Raw genomic sequence first — 21,160 nt, forward strand, 5'->3', positions numbered from 1 at the left:
AAAAAACCACTCCTGAAAGATACACACATAACACGCATGTATGCATATATACATCATACTAGTTCCCTTGTTTGTCTTTCTGGACCTAAGTACAGCAAGCAAGTAAATTAGTGCATTGAACCTTGGAAACAGCCTAGAGGAAAAAGAATTTTTGAATGTGTGCATATTGAGACTACATGTTTTTAAGCAAGCATGAAAAGCTCTTAGAATTATCAAGGTACAAATTTAAAATGAAATTGTCCATGACGTAATTATAGACCTAGGATTTTACACAATTTTATTTTATTTTGTCTTTTCAGGGCTGCACTCGCAGCATATGGAGGATCCCAGACTAGGGGTTGAATCAGAGCTGCAGCCCTGGCCTGTGCCACAGCCACTGCAACACAGGATCTGAGCCATGTCTTCAGCCTATACCACAGCTCAAGGCAACACCAGATCCTTAACCCACCGAGGGAGGCCAGGGATCAAACCTGCGTCCTCGTGGATGCTAAGTCGTGTTCGTTAATCACTGAGCCATGACAGCAACTCCTTACACAATTTTAGAAGATTTTCTATGAAATGCATTGAATTAAAAATATGTATTTATGACCCAAATGCTTAAATTGGGGTATCTAATGATCCTTAAATCTATTTGCATGTGGACTAATTCTCCTTTTTATTTAGAGAAGATATTTTAAAATATCATTAAAACATAAATAGAACTAGAATATCAAGATGCAGATTCAGTGGAAATAATTTTTTGCTCTCTGATTTTAATTTCTGGAAGCCAGATTCCCCAAAGTGAGTTTTGCAAAGGTTGTTCTTATAAATTGTATCCTTTTCCAATGAAATTCTATCAATAGTTCAAGTAATACTTACTAGGTACAGAGAGAAAACCGTGAGTTGACTTCCAAGAATTTAGAACACTGGGTAGTCTTATCTAAGATAATTGGAAAGCGTTGATCAACAAGCCTCCAGTGGGAAGTCCACACAGGGGTTAAGGATTCGGCGTTGTCTCTGCACAGCAAGGGTGGGATCCCTGACCTGCGAGGCAAAGTAAAAGTGAGAAATTGTTTCTTAATTCTCAGTATGTGACTTTGCATGATCATGATTCCTTCTTCGTAACTTTTTTTTCCATAGATGCTTTGCATATATTGCATGGTTATTTATATTCTACTCAGAGAATGCGATAGATTTAAATGGGAAAAGCTGTCACGAAATTGGAATTTGAAATCATAGCCACCTTTTGTTTTAAGAGCTTATTGCTAGATGGTAGAGAATTATACTTCAAGCAACAGTAACTTTAAAAAGTCCTGTAAGTGAAATGCACTCCTCTGTTTCTTAATCACTAGTGTAAGAGTCCTTTATAAAGAGATACCAGAGTTCCCATTGTGGCTCAGTGCTAACAAACCCGACTAGTATCCATGAGGATGCAGGTTCAATCCCTGGCCTTGCTCAGTGGGTTAAGAATCTGTCATTGCTGTGAACTGTGGTGTCAGTGGCAGACTCGACTCGGATCCCGGGTTGCTGTGGCTGTAGTGTAGGCCGGCAGCTGCAACTTGGATTCGACCCCTCGCATCCATAGCTCTTGCAGTGAGGAGTGTGCCAAAGGGGCTCCTCCAGCGATCCACCTAGAAAAGGTCCTGGAGAGTTGGGTTTTATTGTTGCTACAATCCCACAGTCAGAAGCCACGGTAGCCACCATGATATAGGCCCATTTATCACTCACCCCCTCACGCATCTATTCATTTAATTTGAGATGCTCATCTTCAGCATCCTAGGACCGTTTCAGAATTACAGGGTCAAAAGGAGGAATCAAGTTACAATGTGGAAGCATTGGAAGACACTGGGTAGAGAAGATAAGCCTCTCATGGTATTTTAGACTGCTCTGCTCAACTTCTGGATCCTGAAGGAATTTCAGCCATTCTGAGCGACAGTTATTGAAGGAATCACAAGTCGACCTTGGCCTTGAAGTGACAATGATAAATTGAGGAGGATGGTTTTTCTGAGTTTAATGACTGTGAACTTCCATTTTACTGCATTTTAACTCAGAACAAGGGAATTTTTAACCTTAATTATTCCCTGGATTAGATAATGAAGGGGACCCTTTAATCAAAGTTGAGGTATCTCTCCATTGATTCACTATTTACAACCGGAGGATCTGTATTGTGTCATTTTGTTTATGCATTTGCTCTGGTAAGCTGTGCTGAGCTACAGGTCTCAACATGATTTTAAGTAAGAAATAGAGTAAGAAGAAAATTTGTATCCTGTGAGAGAACCTGGCTTGGAGTTGATTTTGTTTCAATTTTTAAACTTTTATTGAACTACAGTTTATTTACAATGTTGGGATCATTTCTGCTGTACACCAAAGAGATTCAGTTCTACATGGATACACATGCAGTCTCTTTCAGATTCTTTTCCCACATAGATGATCACAGAATACTGGGTAGAGTTCTCTGTGCTATATGACAGGTCCCCATTGGCCAGTCATTCCATAGACCTCCGTGTGCACCTGCCAGTCCCAAACCCCCAGTCCATCCCTCCCCGCACCTCATCTGTCCCCTTTGGTAACCACAAGTTTGTTTTCAAAGTCTGTGACTCTGTTTCTATTTTCCACTTAAATCCATTTGTATTCTTTTTTTAGATTCCATGTATAGGATATCATATGATGCTTGTCTTTCTCTGTCTGACTTCACTTAGTGTGGTCATCTCTCTGTCCATCCGTGTTGCTGCACATGGCGTGATTTCATTCTTTTTTATAGCTGAGTAGTATTCCATCATATATATTTGGAGTTGATTTGATTAGTATGGAATTTGACCATGTCAGCACCTTGTGGTGGCAAAATCTAAACCACTCCATGGACTGAGGCGGATAAACAAAAGAGGGACTAGGGCTTGCTGAGAGTAAAAGCTGAACTATCACGAGGGAAGCTCCTCTGGGTGTGTGTGGCAGGGGGTTCCAGGGAGAGGGCACCACAGCTATACCTCTGGTTTCTTTTAGGTTTAAAGGTTAGGGAGCAAAGATGCTGGAGGATTTTAGGAGAGAGCTGTTTTGAATCTTGCCTCCTGATTCTCTAAAAATCTTCCTTAGCAGGCCGTTTGCTTGCCTCATCTCTTACTCGCTTTTGAAAGAAAATGGAGTTATCTGATTTGTAGATGGGGTTCATGGTTCATATTTCTCAACTGAGTATAACCAGTCCAGTGAAGGCAGCAAACTCCAGATCAAGGAGAGGCAGAAACCCTATTCTCTAGCTCTGGATATTTCTGTAGGCAGGCTGGCCTAAGATTAGACTTGACATGGAAAAGGAAGGCCCTTTCATCAACCCTTTCAAAGCCATGTCATCCAATTGTTTTGTCAGTAACAAAGCTGACATTTTCATCTCCATCTGGGTCTGATTTCTCAAATGTATCTGAACATGAGAAGGGAGGAGAAGGATGTTATTTACTGCTTCCCTGAACATGAGCACCCTCCCCACGCCGCCTGCCCACGCTGCCTCCCCACGCCGTTGTCCCAGCTTGGAGCAAATGAGATGAGAGCTATCTCATTGACGCCAAAGGGGAAGCTGCAGAAAATCTCTGGTCATCTGTTAATTACTTTTTCTTCATTTCTTTTTCTTGGATCTAAGGAAAGAACCAACAGGTTAGGCAAGGATTTGTGTGATCAATAGATTTGCGGTTGCCGAGGGGGAGGGGGAGGGAGTGGGATGGACTGGGAGCTTGGGGTTAATAGATGCAGACTATTGTCTTTGGAATGGATTAGCAATGAGATCCTGCTGCGTAGCACTGGGAACTATGTCTCGTTGCTTATGATGGAGCCTGATAATGTAAGAAAATAGAATGTGTACTTGTATGTGTCACTGGGTCACCATGCTGTACAGTAGAAAAAAAATCGTATTGGGGAAATAACAGTAAAAAAAATTTTTTAAAAAAAGATAAGAAAGGTGCGTTTGGGCCAGAGGTTAGCTAAAATATAGCCTTGCTAAGGTGATGAAACAGAAGGCCCTCCTGCTGAGAGCTCTCTCCTACAAAGCACTGCTTACCCCTAGGCATCCTGTGTTGCTGCCACGGCTCTGACGCCACAACTCCCTCCCTTTAGGACTAATGTCTAACATATGAGTAGATTTAACCCAGATTCCCATTTTCCATAAGGTAAGGGAACAACATGTAGCAGAAAAACCAGAAACGTCGGGGGAAGGCACATCCGGATTAGAACTCTAGATCCATCAGGATTTGAATGTAAGCCCAACGAACCATGTCTTTGAACTTGCTTTTCCTCTAGCAGGATTATCTTGAGCATTAAATTAGATGTATTTAAAAAAGCACCTAGTACTATGTCCCGTACAATAGTTGTTCAAGATGATTTTTGCTAGTGTTGGTCATGGCTTGTTAAGCAACAGCAAATTTTTGAGATAACGTGTCACCATTTCTAGGACATGACAGTCAATGTTTCTTTACTGAAGTATGGTTGCTGTGCACCATTCTATAAGTCACAGATGTCCAGTATAGTGATTTGCAATTTTTAAAGGTTAAACTCCGTGTATGATAAATGTTGGCTATATTCCCTGTGTTATTATAAAATATTGTTATTTTAAAACATTGCATTATAAATTATTATAAAATATTGGCTATATTCCCCACATCATACAATGTATCCCTGTAGCTTATTTTATACCTAACAGTTTGTACCTGGTAATTCTCTCCCCCATCCTTCCCCACCTTCCCTCTCCCCACTGGTAACCACTAGTTTGTACGCTGTAAGTGCGAGTCTGCTTCTTTTTTGTTGTGGTCACTAGTTTGTGGTCGTTTTTGAGATTCCACATACAAGTGATATCATACAGTATTTGTCTTTCTCTGTCTGGATAGTCAATGTTAATTCCTTCTTGTTTGGTCTTTGCCCCTGAAGAATGAACACTAGATTCCAAACTAAAGAAATGTGGCTTTATTTAGTACAGAGAAAAGTGCAATGTAAAAATCTTATAAAGAAACATCTGTCCAGTGAAATTCGTAAGTTCCCTTACTCAGGAAAGTTCTCATTTGTGATCTGTTATTTATGGTGCAGGTTTAAGATCATGCTGGGTGGCCCAGCTGTTCCTCCAGTGTGTTACGAATGCCCGGCACTGCATACTTCTTAAATCCAAAAGCAATAGCTCTTTCTCTTATGATCCAGCTCAAGATGCAGTTAGAGGCCATTGGACCAACAGTGGAGGAGGGCTATAAACCAAAGCTAGGCTTTGCTTCTTCCAGTTTGCCTGCTTTCTGTGGTTTATAATGCGATTGGTAACCAGGAAAGCTCCGTATAACCAGCTCGTTGCATCTGGGTTCAGATGTATGCAAAATTATAAACATTGGCAGCAGCCTCAGCCCAGGAGAAGCACTATGTTTATTCAAGAATATGGCATGATAGTAATCCAGCTTCTGGCATGTGATTTATTTCCGAAGGCCAAAAATCAAATGACCCACGTTAGAAGTCTTTTATGAGAGCCTCAGGCATGGAGTGCTTATTTGATTTTTTAGGAGAAATCACAAGCAATCTTGGTGAGAAAAGAGGGAATGTGTAGAGAGGGTTAAAAATAAAACCTCTGGTTAACATGAAGTCAATTTCGGAGATTTTTTTAATCTTCGAAAAAGTGATATTACTGGACTAAATGATAGTCTCCCTGTAAAGAAAACACTCTACCACCTCTCAAAGTATTTCTTAATACGCATCTCAAGTTTCCTTGTTAAAGAGTCACATTTTCCAAATCAGAGAAAAGTATTACTTCACGGTTCCCAAGTTTCCAATCACTTAGCATATGAAACATTGACGTTTAAGAGTCAAATGCTCCAAGTGAAAAGCATCTGTTTGATGTCCACGAGGGTCTCTGACAAATTCAGTGTTAAAAGACTCTGAGCAGCTCTTTGAAAATATATCATTTTATAATAAATCTCTGGGCTCCGACACACTCTGTGATGAGGTTTGTTTTATAGACTGAGGCAGGAGGATCTGTTTCCCACACCTGGCTCTCCGTGAAATGAGAGTGGCAGGTTTTAAAATCCAAACTCGTACATAGCTTCGGGTTTAGGCGCTGACCCACGTATCTTAATTTTCTTTCCATTCAGAACATACCTTCTCAGAAGAGGACCCCACATTGTAAAAAAAATGCAAGAAACTAAAACTGCAGAGATGTTAATGCTGACAGTTGCTAACGCTGTGTCATGGTGGCTCATGGATTTTGAGAAGGTTGGGACAATTATCTCAGCCGCTTGTGGGCTTGGTTGATTTTTGCACGGAGAGTGCGTTCAATGAGGAGTGTTCTCTCTTGTAGTTGCTTCAGGGCTTGAAAGCTATGGTAAAAGTGGATATTTTTCTTGCTTTAGAGGAGTATTTAATGATGAGTTAAACATCTAAAAGTAACACGTTTCTTGGAGTTCTCGCTGTGGCTCAGCAGTAATGAACCTGACTGGTATCCATGAGGATGCAGATTCAATTCCTGGTCTTGCTCAGTGGGTTAAGGACCAGCATTGCCATGGGCTATGGTGTAGGTCACAAAAAGTGGCTCAGATCCAGCATTGCTGTGGCTGTGGTGTAGGCTGGCATACGTAGCTCTGATTCGACCCCTAGCCCGGGAACTTCCATGTGTCTCAGGTACGGCCCTACAAAGCAAAAACTAAAAAAAAAAATTAAAAAAAATAAAAGTGACACACTTATTAAGAAAATGATATTACATACGTTCACTACAGAGCCTTTACCCACCACAGATAAGCGCAGAGGCAATGAATCCCATGTCTACAAATAACAACCTTGAGCATACGTTGATTCTCTTGCATAAAGTCACAAACACACACAAATATGTATATGTGTGTCTTTAAAAAAATAACATGGGGTCCTTCACGTACTGTTCAAGAGAGTGGGTTTGTCACATAACATGTTAGGACTATCGTTCAATCAGTCCTGCTCTCATTTTCTGCAGTGTATGTGTGTTTATACTCATTTTCATGGTTGCATAATGTTCCGTTGTGCAAATGGGTGCTATCTCTTTATGGAACAAAGGCCAGACCTGTCTTCCCTGCCCTCCTTTCAGCAACAAAGTCAAATAAGCCAGGAACTTGCATCACGAAACATGAACCAGCCTGGGCTAGAGACTAATGCTGGGCCTTTTAACTTTTGAACTTAAAATGAAGATATTGAAATTAAAAAAAAAAAAAGAAACCGTCACCCAGCCAAATAACCAGATGATCACCAACAACTTATGTATACCCACAATAAAACAGGTATTCTCACCTATTTTATTTCCTTTCCTTCCCACCAAAAGACATCACTATCACCAGGTTTCTGGGTTTCTATCATTCTCTTCCTCTTTAAAAAGCAAACCACACACACACACACACACACACACACACACACTCTTGCATGAGTGGATACAGTATGTGGCTTGGCCTTTGTAAAAATATGATCGTCTAGTTGGCGGCCTCCTTCATGAATGTTTTTAGGATTCATTCATATTATGGAATGTAATTCATTCCTGTGTAATACTCCATAATGTCAAAATTTCCTGTTTATCCATTCTAATGTTGACGGACTTGTGTGTTTTTAGGAATTTGTGTGTGTGTATGTGTTTGTGTTGCTGCTATAAACACCGTTAATGTGAATATTCATCTACACATCTCCTGACACATGAGTAAAAGTATATTTGGTTTTATTCTTTGAAATGCTCCATTTGGAGCATGTATTATTAAACTCAGGATAGAAACATTAATGTTATTTCAAGGAAACTTGGAAATAGACATTTCAAACTTATTTGCTGATTTTTATAATGAAAAAGAAGGAAAAAATTAAATGATAAAGTTATCAATCATTATGATAAGTGTAATCGGTTTGAATTCCCCGATTAAACATTAGAGACAGTCAGATTGGTATTAAAAGGAGCATCATATCCATGTGCGAGAAGGAGTATTGTTAAAGTGAAAAAAAAAAAGGTTACACTAGGGGAGTTCCCGTTGTGGCGCAGTGGTTAATGAATCCGACTAGGAACCATGAGGTTGCGGGTTCGGTCCCTGCCCTTGCTCAGTGGGTTAACGATCCGGCGTTGCCGTGAGCTGTGGTGTAGGTTGCAGACGCGGCTCGGATCCCGCGTTGCTGTGGCTCTGGAGTAGGCCGGCGGCTACAGCTCCGATTCGACCCCTAACCTGGGAACCTCCATATGCCGCAGGAGCAGCCCAAGAAATAGCAACAACAACAACAACAACAACAACAACAAAAAGGTTACACTAGAGGAAGCGTGAGAGAGATACCAGGCAAATACAAAGAGAAACAATGAGTGGAAACTGAAATATTCAGCAAGAGTTAAAAGGAATAATCAAATAAAGGCGCTAATAAAGTGCATGACAATAGAACTTAGGAGAACCAGACATCACTACAGCAAAATAGGTAAAGCAAAATAATTTGAAGTCCAAGAAAAACTTGATAAGAAATAAAGTATATCTTTCCCCAAACTGGAGATACTTAATAGGTTCCAAATAGTGCTGACGTAGAGGCGTTGAATAATACAATAAACAACTTCATTTAATCCTTGTATGAACATGGAAAAAGGCTTATGTTCTCAGATGGAGAATGTGTTTCCTTGAATATCCATGGAATATTTGTGGAAATCATGCATGTTCTTGTTCAGAAAGAAAACTTTAAAGTTTTACTTTAAAAAATGAGATTCTGTGGACCACATTCTTTGATCATCATCATTAAAATAATTAAAAGGTCATTCTCTTCCATGTAAAGTAATTCAGATTTCAAGCCACGAAGCCTGGAAATGAAAACATGTTCCCTTTAGGAATTCTTGAATAATGAAGAAAATGTCAAAAAGGCTATACAAATACAGAAAGCGAGGGGAAAGAGAATACATTATATTAGAATCGATGGAGCAAAGTAACAAGTATATTTTGAGGGAAAGGAATAGCATTGAATGTCTTTTCATTAGAGAAAGAAGATGAAAAATTAAGAAACTATTTGCCATCGAACCCCACCATGACATAAGTAAGGTTCAAAAAAATGCAGTTACCTTTTTTTTGCTTTTTTTTAAGGCCACACCTGAGGTATATGGAAGTTCCCAGGATAGGCACTGAATCAGAGCTGTAGCCGCCAGCCTACACCACAGCCACAGCAATGTGGGATCCAAGCTGTGTCTTCGACCCACACCACAGCTCATGGCAATGCAGGATCCTTAATCTACTGAGTGAGGCGAGGGATCGAACTCGCATCGTCGTGGATCCTGGCCAGGTTCGTTAACCCCTGAGCCAACAAGGGAGCTCCCCAGTTACTCGTCCCCGTAATTATTGAAAAGCCCGGGATGAGCAGTTACGGTCCAGCAGTCAAATCTCAATTCCCCATCCTCCTGCTGGTGATTCGTCACCACTCAGGAGTGATTATCTGTTCAGGCTCAGCTATCAATGGGGAGGGTCTGGGGTTGTGTTGCTAGCTAGGACCCCAGGACAGGGGCAAAAATTCAAGAATTATTATAGTTAGTTGGCTTCATTTCCTGGAGTTGATCCAGGGACACTGCCAGGAAATTACTATGATATTAGCGACTAAGTTAGGAGGAAAAAGATGGGCGTAGCGGTGGAGGCATGGTAGTGGAATAATTTCTAAGATTTAAGTTAGAATAAACTTTAAATTGGTAATATTCTTGAAAAATTACGAGGGCAGGGGAATTCCTGTCGTGGCTCAGTGGTTAACAAATCCGACTAGGAACCATGAGATTGCGGGTTCAATCCCTGGCCTCGCTCTGTGGCTTAAGGATCTGGCGTTGCCGTGAGCTGTGGTGTAGGTCGAGAACGTGGCTCGGATCCCGAGTTGCTGTGGCTGTGGTGTAGGCCGGCGGCTGCAGCTCCAATTAGACTCTTAGCCTGGGAACCTCCATATGCTGCGGGTACGGCCCTAAAAAGACAAAAATGACCCCCCCCAAAAAAAAAATTACAAAGGCACTGATTTAATTATTCAAACTTGTTTTAGTTATAATCATTACTTTTCACATATTTCAGTTTTTAAGTGAAAATGATCATTTATGTATATCAACTACTTCATTTCATTGAGTTGTCTTCCATATTTTTATTTTTTTTTAATCACTGCCATATATATCTCCAGAGCTAGAATCTTTCAAGAACCAGCCTACATGCAAATCTACAACACAGGTTACTGCCAAAAGGGTCAACAGCAGAGCATTTATTATTGGCAATGATATCAGAAAGAGAAATTGGATTTTCAGACCATCAGTTGGGTGGAAAGAGAAAGATCTAGGTACATCACCACGTTTTTTTTTCCCCCAGAGTCGATCTGACAGAGTTTCTGGTCAGTTGGAAATATATTTTTTCCTGCCAAGTCTTTTATAAGCAGCTAGAACCATGATGGGGGATAATGTGAGAAAAAGAATGTATATATGTATGTGTATCTGTGAAAATTGACAGAACACTGTAAACCACCTATAATGGAAGAAACAAAAATCATTTAAAAAAAAAAAGCTTTTGATTAGTTAGTCCTTTTTATTGAACGTAGATCTGCATTGCAAAGGCAAACGTTAAGTATATGGACCAACTTTCGCCAAGTAACTTCATCAACTCTCTGAAGTAGAATTTATCCTCAGCTGATGGTTGACCCAGGCTGGCCCTGTTGCCTTCAGGTCCAGTGTCACATTGGATATGAATGTTCGATTGGGGTGACACGCAGGCAGCCTGTGGGGTGTGGGTGGGATTCGGCGAACCTGGCCGTTTCGAGGTTGTTTGCTCCTGTTCTGTTTTTTAAAAGGTCGCCGCCGGGGGAACCACTTCAGGGCCATCCACGGTTTTCCTGGGTGCTGTACAATGCCTGCAGGAGCGCCTGGAGGGAACCACAAGCATTGCCTGCATGCCATTCCATTTAGATCCTACTAGAGCAAATGATTACAACAACGCCGAGGAAAAAAACCTGGCAAATAAGTCCCTGATGTAAAACCGGTCACGGAGCCAAAACAGAAGTGCCAATTAGGATTTCAGTGCCTGACGCCTGTTACTTTGCCAACAGCATTTTTAAATGTATATAATTTATTGTTGGCTTGGGCAAGCACATTAAACACTATTTTTCTTAAGCAGCCAGTTGTCTTTGTGTTAAAAGTTCATATTGGATGTTTCGATTGACCTTTGTTAATTTTACACATTTTGTTCTTAAAGAGTGTTGGAGTTCCTGCTGTGGCACAGCAGTTTAAGGATCTGGCATTGTCTCTGCAGTGGTGTGGGTTCGATGCCCAGCCTGGCACAGTGGGTTAAAGATCTGGCATTGTCTTGGCTGTGGTGTAGGTTGCAGCTGCAGCTCAGATTCAGTCCCTGGCCCAGGGATATCCATGTGCCTTGGATGTGGCGAAAAAAAGAGTGTCAATAGCAATAAATTAAGCAAAAGGATGCCTGGCAGGCTGGCTCTGCATGGGTGTGGCCCTGGGATTTACACAGCCCTTTCTATGATTTTCTAGCTAATATTCCTTTCCTGATTACATGAATTAAACACAGCAAGCCAATCACTCAAACCATAAAGTCTTATTACATTCTTCTTATGTAGAGGTCTGGAGTCCAGGTCTCATAGAATCCTTGAAATGAAGAACACAATACCTATTCCTACATCAAAGAGTTTTTAAAGAGATGAGTCATAAACCAGTAAATGTTATGGTGCAATAGATATATAATAGTCTATTGTAAAATGGCAAATATAATTTTTTGCAAAGCAGTTCCTAGTTGTTAAATAAATTGCATATGCAAGTATTAGAATATAATTGAAAGTGTGTATACGATAAACAATTCTGTGAAAATGGTCTATATTCTTGGCTGTATCAGAGAAGGATCAAAGTAAATTGATGGATGAATTACTTAATCCTGGAAAACACTACCCCAATTATTCTTTGAAAAGAAACTTCAAAGTTGCAGGAAAACCAATTTTTGTGAAATTACCTACGAGCACTCATCGACCTTGGCATGTCTTCTTAAACCAGGGCATGCGTTCTTTTTTGTGTGTTTTCTAAACTCTGAGAGGAATCATCTGGAGTGACACCATCTAAGTCAAGAGAACACAGGATCCTTTCAAACACAGCCATTCATTAATACCCCAACAACGTACCACTTACTTACTGATACCAGAATGCACCCATCGCGTAAACGTAGGCTGGTCTATGAAGAGCTAACAACAGAGAAGACCTGGTCGTGGTCAATAACAACAACTAACCTGCCAGCCGTAGTCAACCCTTATCTAGTTAAGTACAGAGATTAAACAGTTCAAGCTTAATGAAGCCTCAGTAAGCTCAGCCTTTGCCAAGGCAAGACGGCAGAAATGTGGACAAGATGTGCCTCTGTTTACTTGTGAAAAGCAACTAGGAAATTTAATACCCTTTCAATGCCCCATGTTCCAGGCGTCGTACTACCCCCTTACCTTGTGCTGTACGATATCCTTTTGGGGGCCTCTCATCCATCCATTCATCCAATCATTCATTCACTAAATATTTGCTCCCATGTAACAGACGAGACAACAGGCTCCAAGGGAATCATTTTCAACAAGACATTCGCCCGAGATCACCTGGCCAGTTAATACATTTTAAAGAAGAAATAAATTAATACATAAATTAATAGATTTGTTGATCGAATTAACAAAAATCAGTCAATAAAGGGACAGTTAATAAATCAATTAGACATAAATAATTAGTTAATAGTTAATACATTTTGAAGCTAGATGGACATTACATGAATATGACTCCACATTCATGCTCTTTCCCCCACCTGGGGCTCTGAAACGTGGGCTCCCTCAGAGTCATCTGGGATACCCACACATATTTCTGAATCCCTTTCTAAATTATTTAAACAGAATTTTTTTTGTAGTGGGAGCCAGGAGTCTATTTTAACAAGGGTTCCATGTGATTTTTTTATATGTAGCCAGACCTAGGAACAATTGAAACACAGCAGACTAGTTCCAACTCCTGATACAGTGTGACTGGCCCCAAAACGCTCACTCAATAAATAGCAATTCATTTGACAAACATATGACTAAGCACCTATTATGCCCCAGCATTGTTATAGTCACGACACTTGCAAAAATTCCGGCCCTCCTAGAGCTTATATTCTAGTATGAGGGTGGAGGCAGGTCCCAGGGGATGACAAAAACATGAGAAGCAGGCAAAATTTGAGCTCCAGTAGGAGATAGTAAGTGCTAGGAAAAAAAAAAAAAAAAAAAAAGCAAAGTGTAAGGGGGTCCGTGGGGGTAGGTATTAAATAGCGGGTGGTTAAGGTCGTTTCTCTGTCCAGGCGACACTCAAAGGAGGTGAGGCGGGAGCCCTGAGCATCTCCATGAAGAAGATCCAAGCAGACTGAACAGGGAGCACCGCACCGAGGCATCCGAGAGATTCCGAGGAGGCCGAGGTGGGTGGAGGAAGGGAGCGAGAAAAAGGAGGAAACTGAAGTCAGAAAGGCGAGGAAGCGAAGGACCAGGTCAGTCCTGTGGTGTCCTACAGGCTGCTGTAAGTGCTTTGACTCTAAAGGAAATGGGAAAGAACTGTTAAGTTTTTGAGCAAAAATTTATATGAACTGATACGTAAAAAGCAAAGATTTCTTTTTTACAGCTGCGCTCGCGGCATAGTCCAAGCTACAGCTGCAACCTAAGCCACAGCTCTGGCAGCGCAGGATCCTTTTAACCCACTGCAAGAGCCAAGGATCAAACCCACACTTGGCAGTGACCGGAGCCACTGTAGTTGGATTCTTAACCCACTGCACCACAGCAGGAACTCCCCAAAATATTTTTTTAAAAGATTTCTAGTCCAGACTCCTTTGAAGAGGCAGGTGTTTTTCTACCTTATTCCAAGAAAACCGTCAGAATTTCGCATGAAAGGAAGCTTCATTATTCTTTTTTTCAAATTTAATTTTTATTTATTTTCATTGAAGTATAGTTGATTTACACTGTTGTGTTAGTTTCAGCTATACAGCAAAGTGATTCAGTTATACACGGATGTATGTATCGATGGATATATATATTCTTTTTACAGACTCTTTTTTCCCTTATAGGTAATCACTAGTCATTGAGTATAGCTCCCTGGGAATCTACATTATTTTTTTTAGTCACCTGAACACTTCATTCAACTGTTCGTTAATTAAAGGTTTATTAAATGCACAGCCTCTCCTGCGTGAAGTGCTAGGCCAAGTGCAGAGGGTTTATTGACTTTATGCCCCTGGGCCTCAGTAGCAGCGTATGTGGTCCAAGCTGCCTGCGAAGCCATTGTGTATTCCCAACCTAATGACTTCCATCGTGATTAAATCCCCTTTGGCTGACTGTCAATAGGTGACTTCATCAACTCTGTGTCTGTGACAATCTATGACCAGAAGTCTCTTCCAAAGTTTTCCAGGGAAGGAAAGGTGCTGTCTGCTCAGCATTATCTTAATGGAGAGCCTGGAGATTATTGGCAGAGGAGAGAGAGGATCAGAAATTGGAAGGCAAAGGCAGTAGAATCTGAGAAACTTCTCTTTCTTTCTTGGGGGTGAAGGTGAGGGAGACAGAGGAGATGCTGCTGGGGGCTTTGGGAATTAGAAGCAAAGCTTCAGTCAAACGACCTGCTTTTATGTACATAGCATGAGCTATTTTGTCAACATCGAAGAGGAAAATGCTTTGGAGGAACAGCGAAACGCAGAATGAAGACATGCCAAGAAAAAAATCTGAACATGGTGATTCACTCTTTGCAGATGATTCCGTTTGCAGACTCGCAGGTAGTGGAAATAGAGTGTCAGGCCCAGCATCACAGGAGGCTGGTCCCCTCGGCTTTCTTACTCAGAGGGGAAAAGTGAGCAGGGACCAAAACTCTGATTAATATCTTAACTATGCTTCCACACAAGGACATTTTAGTGGCCACTTTTAAAAGAGTTTTCTTAGGCCTTTACCTCCAGGCCAATCACTCTAGGCTAACTTTAGGGCATAATTATTTTGTTTCATAAATATGTCAACCTAAGAGATGACTGGAACACATCCTACCTCCCCCATTCAATTTTTTTTTTATTCCTCAGAGATTGAAGCTGATTTAAGCTGAATTTTTCCTTTTTACAAGGCATCTTGATGATAATCATGAATCATAATTATAAATATGTGAAGAGGCGGAAAATCTCTCTGATGGAAAAGCCATCGTTTTGTAAATGTGTTCTTGCCAATTTTATTTTCAAGAATAAAGAAAGCTGGAGATGTAACCGAAAGTCATGATGGTGCCAAGCTATTATCTTCCTGAAGTGGCAGATGTATATATGATTCAAAAAAAAAAAAATTCTTAGAGTCTTGTCTAATAATGCCTGGTTGAGGGTTTAAGCCCAATAGAGTATAGACCTCAGGCTTTGATGTGGCTGATGGAACATGGAACACAGAGATGAAATTTAGACCCCCCTCAAGTCACTGGCAGAGACCAGATGGAAGAGAAACAGCATTAAACTGAAGCATGCACTTCACTCTGCAAGGGAAGCTGGGCAGGGGCACAATAAGTAAAAACAAACAAAAAACGAAAAGCTCCCCTTGTCTTGATGGACTTGGGGCTGCTCTTGGTTCATGGATTAGTCACTTTCAAATGACGTGTTATGTGTTATAAAGATGCTGTCGACTTTTCAAAAAACGGGGGCGGGGGTTGGGGTTGGTAGATGCAAACTATTCCATTTAGAATGGATGAGCAGTGAGGTCTCACTGTACAGCACAGGGAACTCTATCCAGTCTCCTGGGATGGCGCCTGACAGCAGATAATGTGAGAAAAAGAATGTATCTATGTATGATTGGGTCACTATGCTGGACAGCAGAAATTGAGTCAACACTGTAAATCAACTGTACCCTAATAAAAAAAATAAAACAGCGGAAACACGAGGTGTTTTCTCTTGAGCATTAACCCTTGCTAATCCCCACCGCATGAGCGGGGTTGAATTTAACAGTCACTGATTCCTGCTTGGTAAAGTGTTTCTCTTCTGAAGGCCTCTTTCCTGAGGCATTTTCAATATTCTTAACTAGGACTCTGATCATCTTTTTCCTCTTTGGCTTTCTGAGACTGGGCATTAAAAACCTTTGAAAAATATTGGCGACGAAAAGGCCATGCACGTAATTTAGGAACGGGGAATCAACTGGCTACGTCTTGTCTTTAACATTTTATGAAAATGAAACGCTCGTCCCTTTCTTCCCCTGCTAGACTCATATTAAGATCACACGGGCCTGACTTGACCATTTGTCCCCGCATCGTAACGGGTGGCTCCCTGCCAAGAAATGGTGCCCAGCGTCCCAGGGAAACAAAGGTAAACCTTTAAAGTCTCTTAAAAAGGGCACGTTTGAGTGTCAGGAGGGAGGCAGACCTTCGAGTGCAAAGGAATGAAGAGCCCAGCAAATCCCCTCTTCCCAAACCACTCTAAAGCTGAACCAGTTTGACAAAAACAGTCATTCTAGTGATTTGGAAATCTACCGAAGCAGTCTGTGAAAACCAGCAGCTTTGCTCTTGGAGGAGGCTGCCTATTTATGTATGTATTTATTTAGGCTTTTTAGGGCCACACGTGCAGCATACGGAGGTTCCTAGGCTCGGGACCCAGGTGGAGTTGCACCTGCAACCTACACAGCTCATGGCAACGTGGGATCCTTAACCCACTGAGTGAGGCCAGGGGTCCAACCTGCGTCCTCATGGTTCGTTCCCGCTGAGCCACAATGGGAACTTCGGAGGCTGCCTTTCTCTCGAGGGGACGGAGGAGCATCCACACCCTCTGCGAATGAGCAAAGCCTGCCGTCTCCTGACCTGAGGCGGAAGCCCCTGTGGGGATGTGAGCGGACGATCGGAGGACGGGACAAGGGGAGCCTGGAGGTGAGATGGCCACAGAGGGCTTTGGTGAGCCGTCCACACATCCGTGGCTGGCAGCCGTGCATCTAAAGGAGACCTGAGAGCCCCGCAGAAAGGAATCTGGGGCAGACTTGAAAAACCTGCCCAGATTTGGAATGAACCCCACCAGCCTAACCCAGATCCACCAGCAGAGAGTAGAAGCCTTACACAGACTCGCGGTGTCTGCGCACCACTTTGTGACCCGTCACTGACTGACCACGAAGCTCTGCAGACACAAGGGTTACGTCTAGGAAACTGCTCTGGCAGGTGGAATTAAACATTAAAAAAAATCTCTGCAGCGACAGTAGCCACACACACCACAGGGTTGATAGTTGCTGCTGATGAAGCCTAAGTGAGTTCATGAAATACAATTTAATTTAAAAGGAAGTTCAAAAAGAAACCACTGAGGATAAAAACGCCCTCAGGAGAAAGAACATGAGAACCGGAGCTGTTATATTATCTAAAGTGTCTGACACTCAATGAAAAAATTGTGAGACATGCAAACGCGCAGAAAAGGGTAAGCTATACTCAGAGTGGAAAAAAGGCAGTCAGTGAAAATGGACTCTGAGAAGTCCTATGAGTTAGATTTAGACCCAAGACATCGTCAGAGTAGCTCTAAGCTATTCAAAGAGCATATTAAAGAACCAATAGAGAACATGCTGACAGGGAGTGTTGATAAAGGAGTCAGAGCCATTAAAAGTACCAGATGAAAACTCTACAAGGGAAAACGCAGTTGCCAAAATGAAACCATCAAGAGGTGTGCTCTGCAGCAGATTTGAGATGAATGAAAAAATAATCCATCAGTGAACTTGAAGACAAAACCATAGAGATTATCCAGTCTGCAGAACAGAGAGAAAAAAGGTTTAATAAATTGAACAATGTTTCAGAGATCTGTGGCCACCAAGCATCGCAAGCCTCGTGTAACGAGGAGTCCCAGTGGGAGGAGAAAGAAACAGAACAAAGACTTGAAGAAATAAGGGCCGAAAATGTCCCAACCGTCATGTAAAAGTATTTATTAATAGATCTAAGAAGCTCGATGAATCTCAAATAGGGTACACACAAAGAGATCCCCATGTATATACAGCACGCTTGAAATGCTGAAGATGAAGAGTTCCCCCTGAGACTCGGTGGGGTAAGAACTCGATATGGTGTCTGTGAGGATGCGGGTTCTATCCTGGCCTCGCTCAGTGGGTTAAGGATCTGTCGTGGCCGCAGCTGCAGGGTAGGTCACAGATGTGGCTTGGATTTGGTGTTGCTGTGGCTGGGGTGTAGGCTGGCAGCTGCAGCTCCAATTCAACCCCTAGCCGGAATATCCATATGCCGCAGGTGTGGCCCTAAAACTAACTAACTAACTAGAAAAAAAAGAAAAGAAAAAGAAAAAATGTTGAAGAAGAAGAGAACATGTTCAAAGCATCAAGAGGATGCAAATCTATTGTCAGGAGCTTAGGTGCCTAGCAGATGCATTATTGGTCGAGGAAGCCGGAATGGATCTCACTCCATGAAAACATTTACCCTGATTCCTAAACATGAGGGAAGACTGGAGCCCTGCCTCTCACTCCAATGCTTTGATGCCTGTCTTTGGGTATAGGTTCTGCTTACATCCTCAGATACATTGGAAGAAGGGATTCGTGAGAGAGGCTACATCTAACGTGACCTTGTTCAAGTAATCCGATCAAGAACAACCGTACTGATTGCTTTAGCGATGTTCTAAGGAGCGAAAATTCTGCCAAGAGCTGTAATAGAATCCCAGGCAGGAGGCCCGGCTCAGGACACGCATCCATTCTCCCACAAAGGACAATGATGGGTACAAGTCAATTCCGTTTGGTCCAAGCAGGTGAGAAGAGGATAAGCTGCACTTTCCCTCGTATTCCTAGGGTTTAAAGACCCTGGCCGTTGAAAACTTGCGTCGAAATGGGTGGCAGGATCACAAGGGCAGAGTGTACAGCTGGTTTCAAAGAAAAAGAGAAGCTTTGTAATGAACGAAATGCCCAAGGACAAGTCTGTACCTCCTTATGCAATATTAACAAGCAAACAAACAAAGAGCAGCGTTCTCTGATTTTTAATACTGTGTGTTTGGATTATTTAGTATATTTTGCTCTCCACATGAGCTCATTTTCTGGATAATTGGGAAGTTAAGTAATTGCCTAGCAAAGGTAAACATTTGCTGAAGTCCGTAAGAGGAGGCTTAGCTTATTTGATACAACTGCAATAAAATAGTAGTTTGTATCAACATAAAATCCTTCTTGTATCTATCATATGATGTCATGTGAAACTGCCAACACACACTTTTTGATGTAAGACTTTTTCAATATACTTCATTCATAATCAGGACCCACGTTCTGATATCATTTTCCCCCTAAACTCTGAATAAATAAATAAAAGTGTGTTGACTTTGATTTATATGTGTTTTTCTTAGGCACCTGATGACGGCAGCTTAGGAAGACTCAGTTTACTGGTATGATAGAATTAAGTGACTAATGACTTCAGAGGTGGGGCGTTTTCAATTCTAAACTAACAAACCTAATTCCTTCAGTACTTAGGCTCTTACTTGGGGCTCATGATGTGCCAGAGACCATGAGTTCCAAAGTATTCTTCCCTCGTATGTTCTTTCTTCTCAAACAGAACAGTTTCTCTGCGAACGAGAGCAGTGCGTTCCCCATCCCCGCCACCCCGCTTTCTGTGCTTTTTGGATGTTTTATAAGGACTGCTGACTGACTGAGACGGGGAGGAACTTGGGTTTGGGATTTGAGCCAGATCTAGAAAAGGGAAGTAGAAAATGGAAGGATTTTGACTGAAAAGGCAAAGAAGTGGGATGGTGGAGTCAATGATTTTAAGTGCTGAAAACAGCACGCCCACAAACGCATAAGAAGGCAAACATACGGGCTTCCTAGGGGACCAGCAGCCCGGCTTATCCATCCCGGGGTGAGAGTGGGGTACATGAAGAGACCCAAGATTTATAAAATAGTTTCGAAATAATGGTTCTCACCATTTAGCTGAGGAAAGGTTGAAGGGTGACAGACATGGATTTCTATGTTTTAGGACCTAAGTGAAATTGATTGGCACGTCTCAGGAGGTAGGTTCTGTTTCCTGTGTCACCTTTCAAGGGTACGCGGTCTCCCAGAGCAGAGGCAAAGCCATGGATTCCTGACATTATCATGTGAGATGCTCCATAAGGATGCAAAAAGTCCACACGGGTCCTCCTCTTATATCAGGCTTTTAATAGTCATTATGACTTTTAATATACTTTTCTTTCTTAGGTATTATCTCATCAATAAGTTATTTTTCCTCAATCACTTCTGTCGCCCCTTCAGTCGCATGAAACTCTTCACATAAATCTAAGGGAAAATTCTAGGATGTTCAAAAATGGTTTTCAGGGAGTTCCCGTCGTGGCTGCATGGTAATGAACCTGACTAGTCTTCATGAGGACATGGGTTCCATCCCTGGCCTCGCTCAGTGGGTTAAGGATCTGTCGTTGCCGTGAGCTGTGGTATAGGTGGCAGACACAATTCGGATCCTGCATTGCTGTGGCTGTGGCACAGGCCAGCAGCTGTAGCTCCAATTCCACCCCCTAGCCTGGGAACTTCCGCATGCCCTGGGTGTGGCCCTAAAAAGACAAAAACGAACAAACAAACCGAGAAAACAAACAGGGTTTTCAACATAGGTTCTCTGTTTGGACCCCAGTGGCCTTCTCTGCCTCTACCCACTCTCCTCACCATCATTTTTGGAGAATTTCTCAGCAAAAGGAAGGCCGGGCTTTCCTGACTGCCCTTGCCCACAGCAAGCTTTCCTCTATTTCAAAGCCCTTGACTCCAGCGTCGGCTCCTCTACAATGGCTCGGCTGTCCTGGCAGGCTGCCTGGTAATCATTCTCCCCAAGTTTCAGGGACATCCTTCCAATCTCCCCATTGTGTCCCGAGTTCCTCAAGGGCAAAAGGACTCAATGTGTGTCCAGTGTGAATCCCATGTGGATTAGACCTGATTATTAACCAGATGCACAAACAAGGGAAGAGCATCTGTGATTTTCTATATATTCAGAAACATGGACAAGAGAGATGTATTAACTCATCTCTAGTTTTCTCAACAGATGTTCAGTAGATTTTTCCATTAGTAAATGAAAGCAGCCAAGTGCCTTTCAGAGAACATTTTCTTCTAAAAGCAAATTATGAATCTATCATAGATCTTATGGATATTTCCATAAAATAGGTCAAGAATATCCTATCTCCTAAGGTAAGCCAAGGGCAAATTAAAAAAAGTAAGCTGCTTCTCAAGTTATTAACCATCACAAATATTTAAAATATTAATATAAAATGAAATATAATACGTAAAGAGAACATTGAAA

General features: G+C 41.8%; 1 protein-coding gene across 9 annotated transcripts in view; it reads left to right on the plus strand.

The window, feature by feature from the left end:
- The window catches only part of LYPLAL1 (lysophospholipase like 1), a 166,941-nt gene that overhangs the window by 56,489 nt on the left and 89,292 nt on the right, over positions 1-21,160 (plus strand). Inside the window, exons 6-8 of one of the 9 annotated variants that reach the window (XR_014817307.1) lie at positions 13,260-13,442; positions 16,151-16,574; positions 18,011-18,214. The exons of 5 other annotated variants lie outside the window; for them this stretch is intronic. Coding sequence is in view for 2 of the 4 variants with exons in the window: in XM_021064301.2 (XP_020919960.1) it covers positions 10,750-10,932 (183 nt within the window). In the remaining 2 variants the exon portion in view is untranslated. Of the gene's footprint in view, positions 1-10,749; positions 15,830-16,150; positions 16,575-18,010; positions 18,215-21,160 lie in introns of those variants that run through there. 3 more of the 9 variants (XR_014817308.1, XM_021064301.2, XM_021064304.2) reach the window with 3 other exon arrangements.

The sequence above is a fragment of the Sus scrofa genome, chromosome 10 (genome assembly GCF_054392235.1).
Source record: "Sus scrofa isolate SSC_HxYL_T2T_F1_AM1 chromosome 10, Sscrofa_HxYL_maternal_Yorkshire_Landrace_v2.0, whole genome shotgun sequence".
Taxonomy (NCBI): Eukaryota; Metazoa; Chordata; class Mammalia; order Artiodactyla; family Suidae; genus Sus; species Sus scrofa.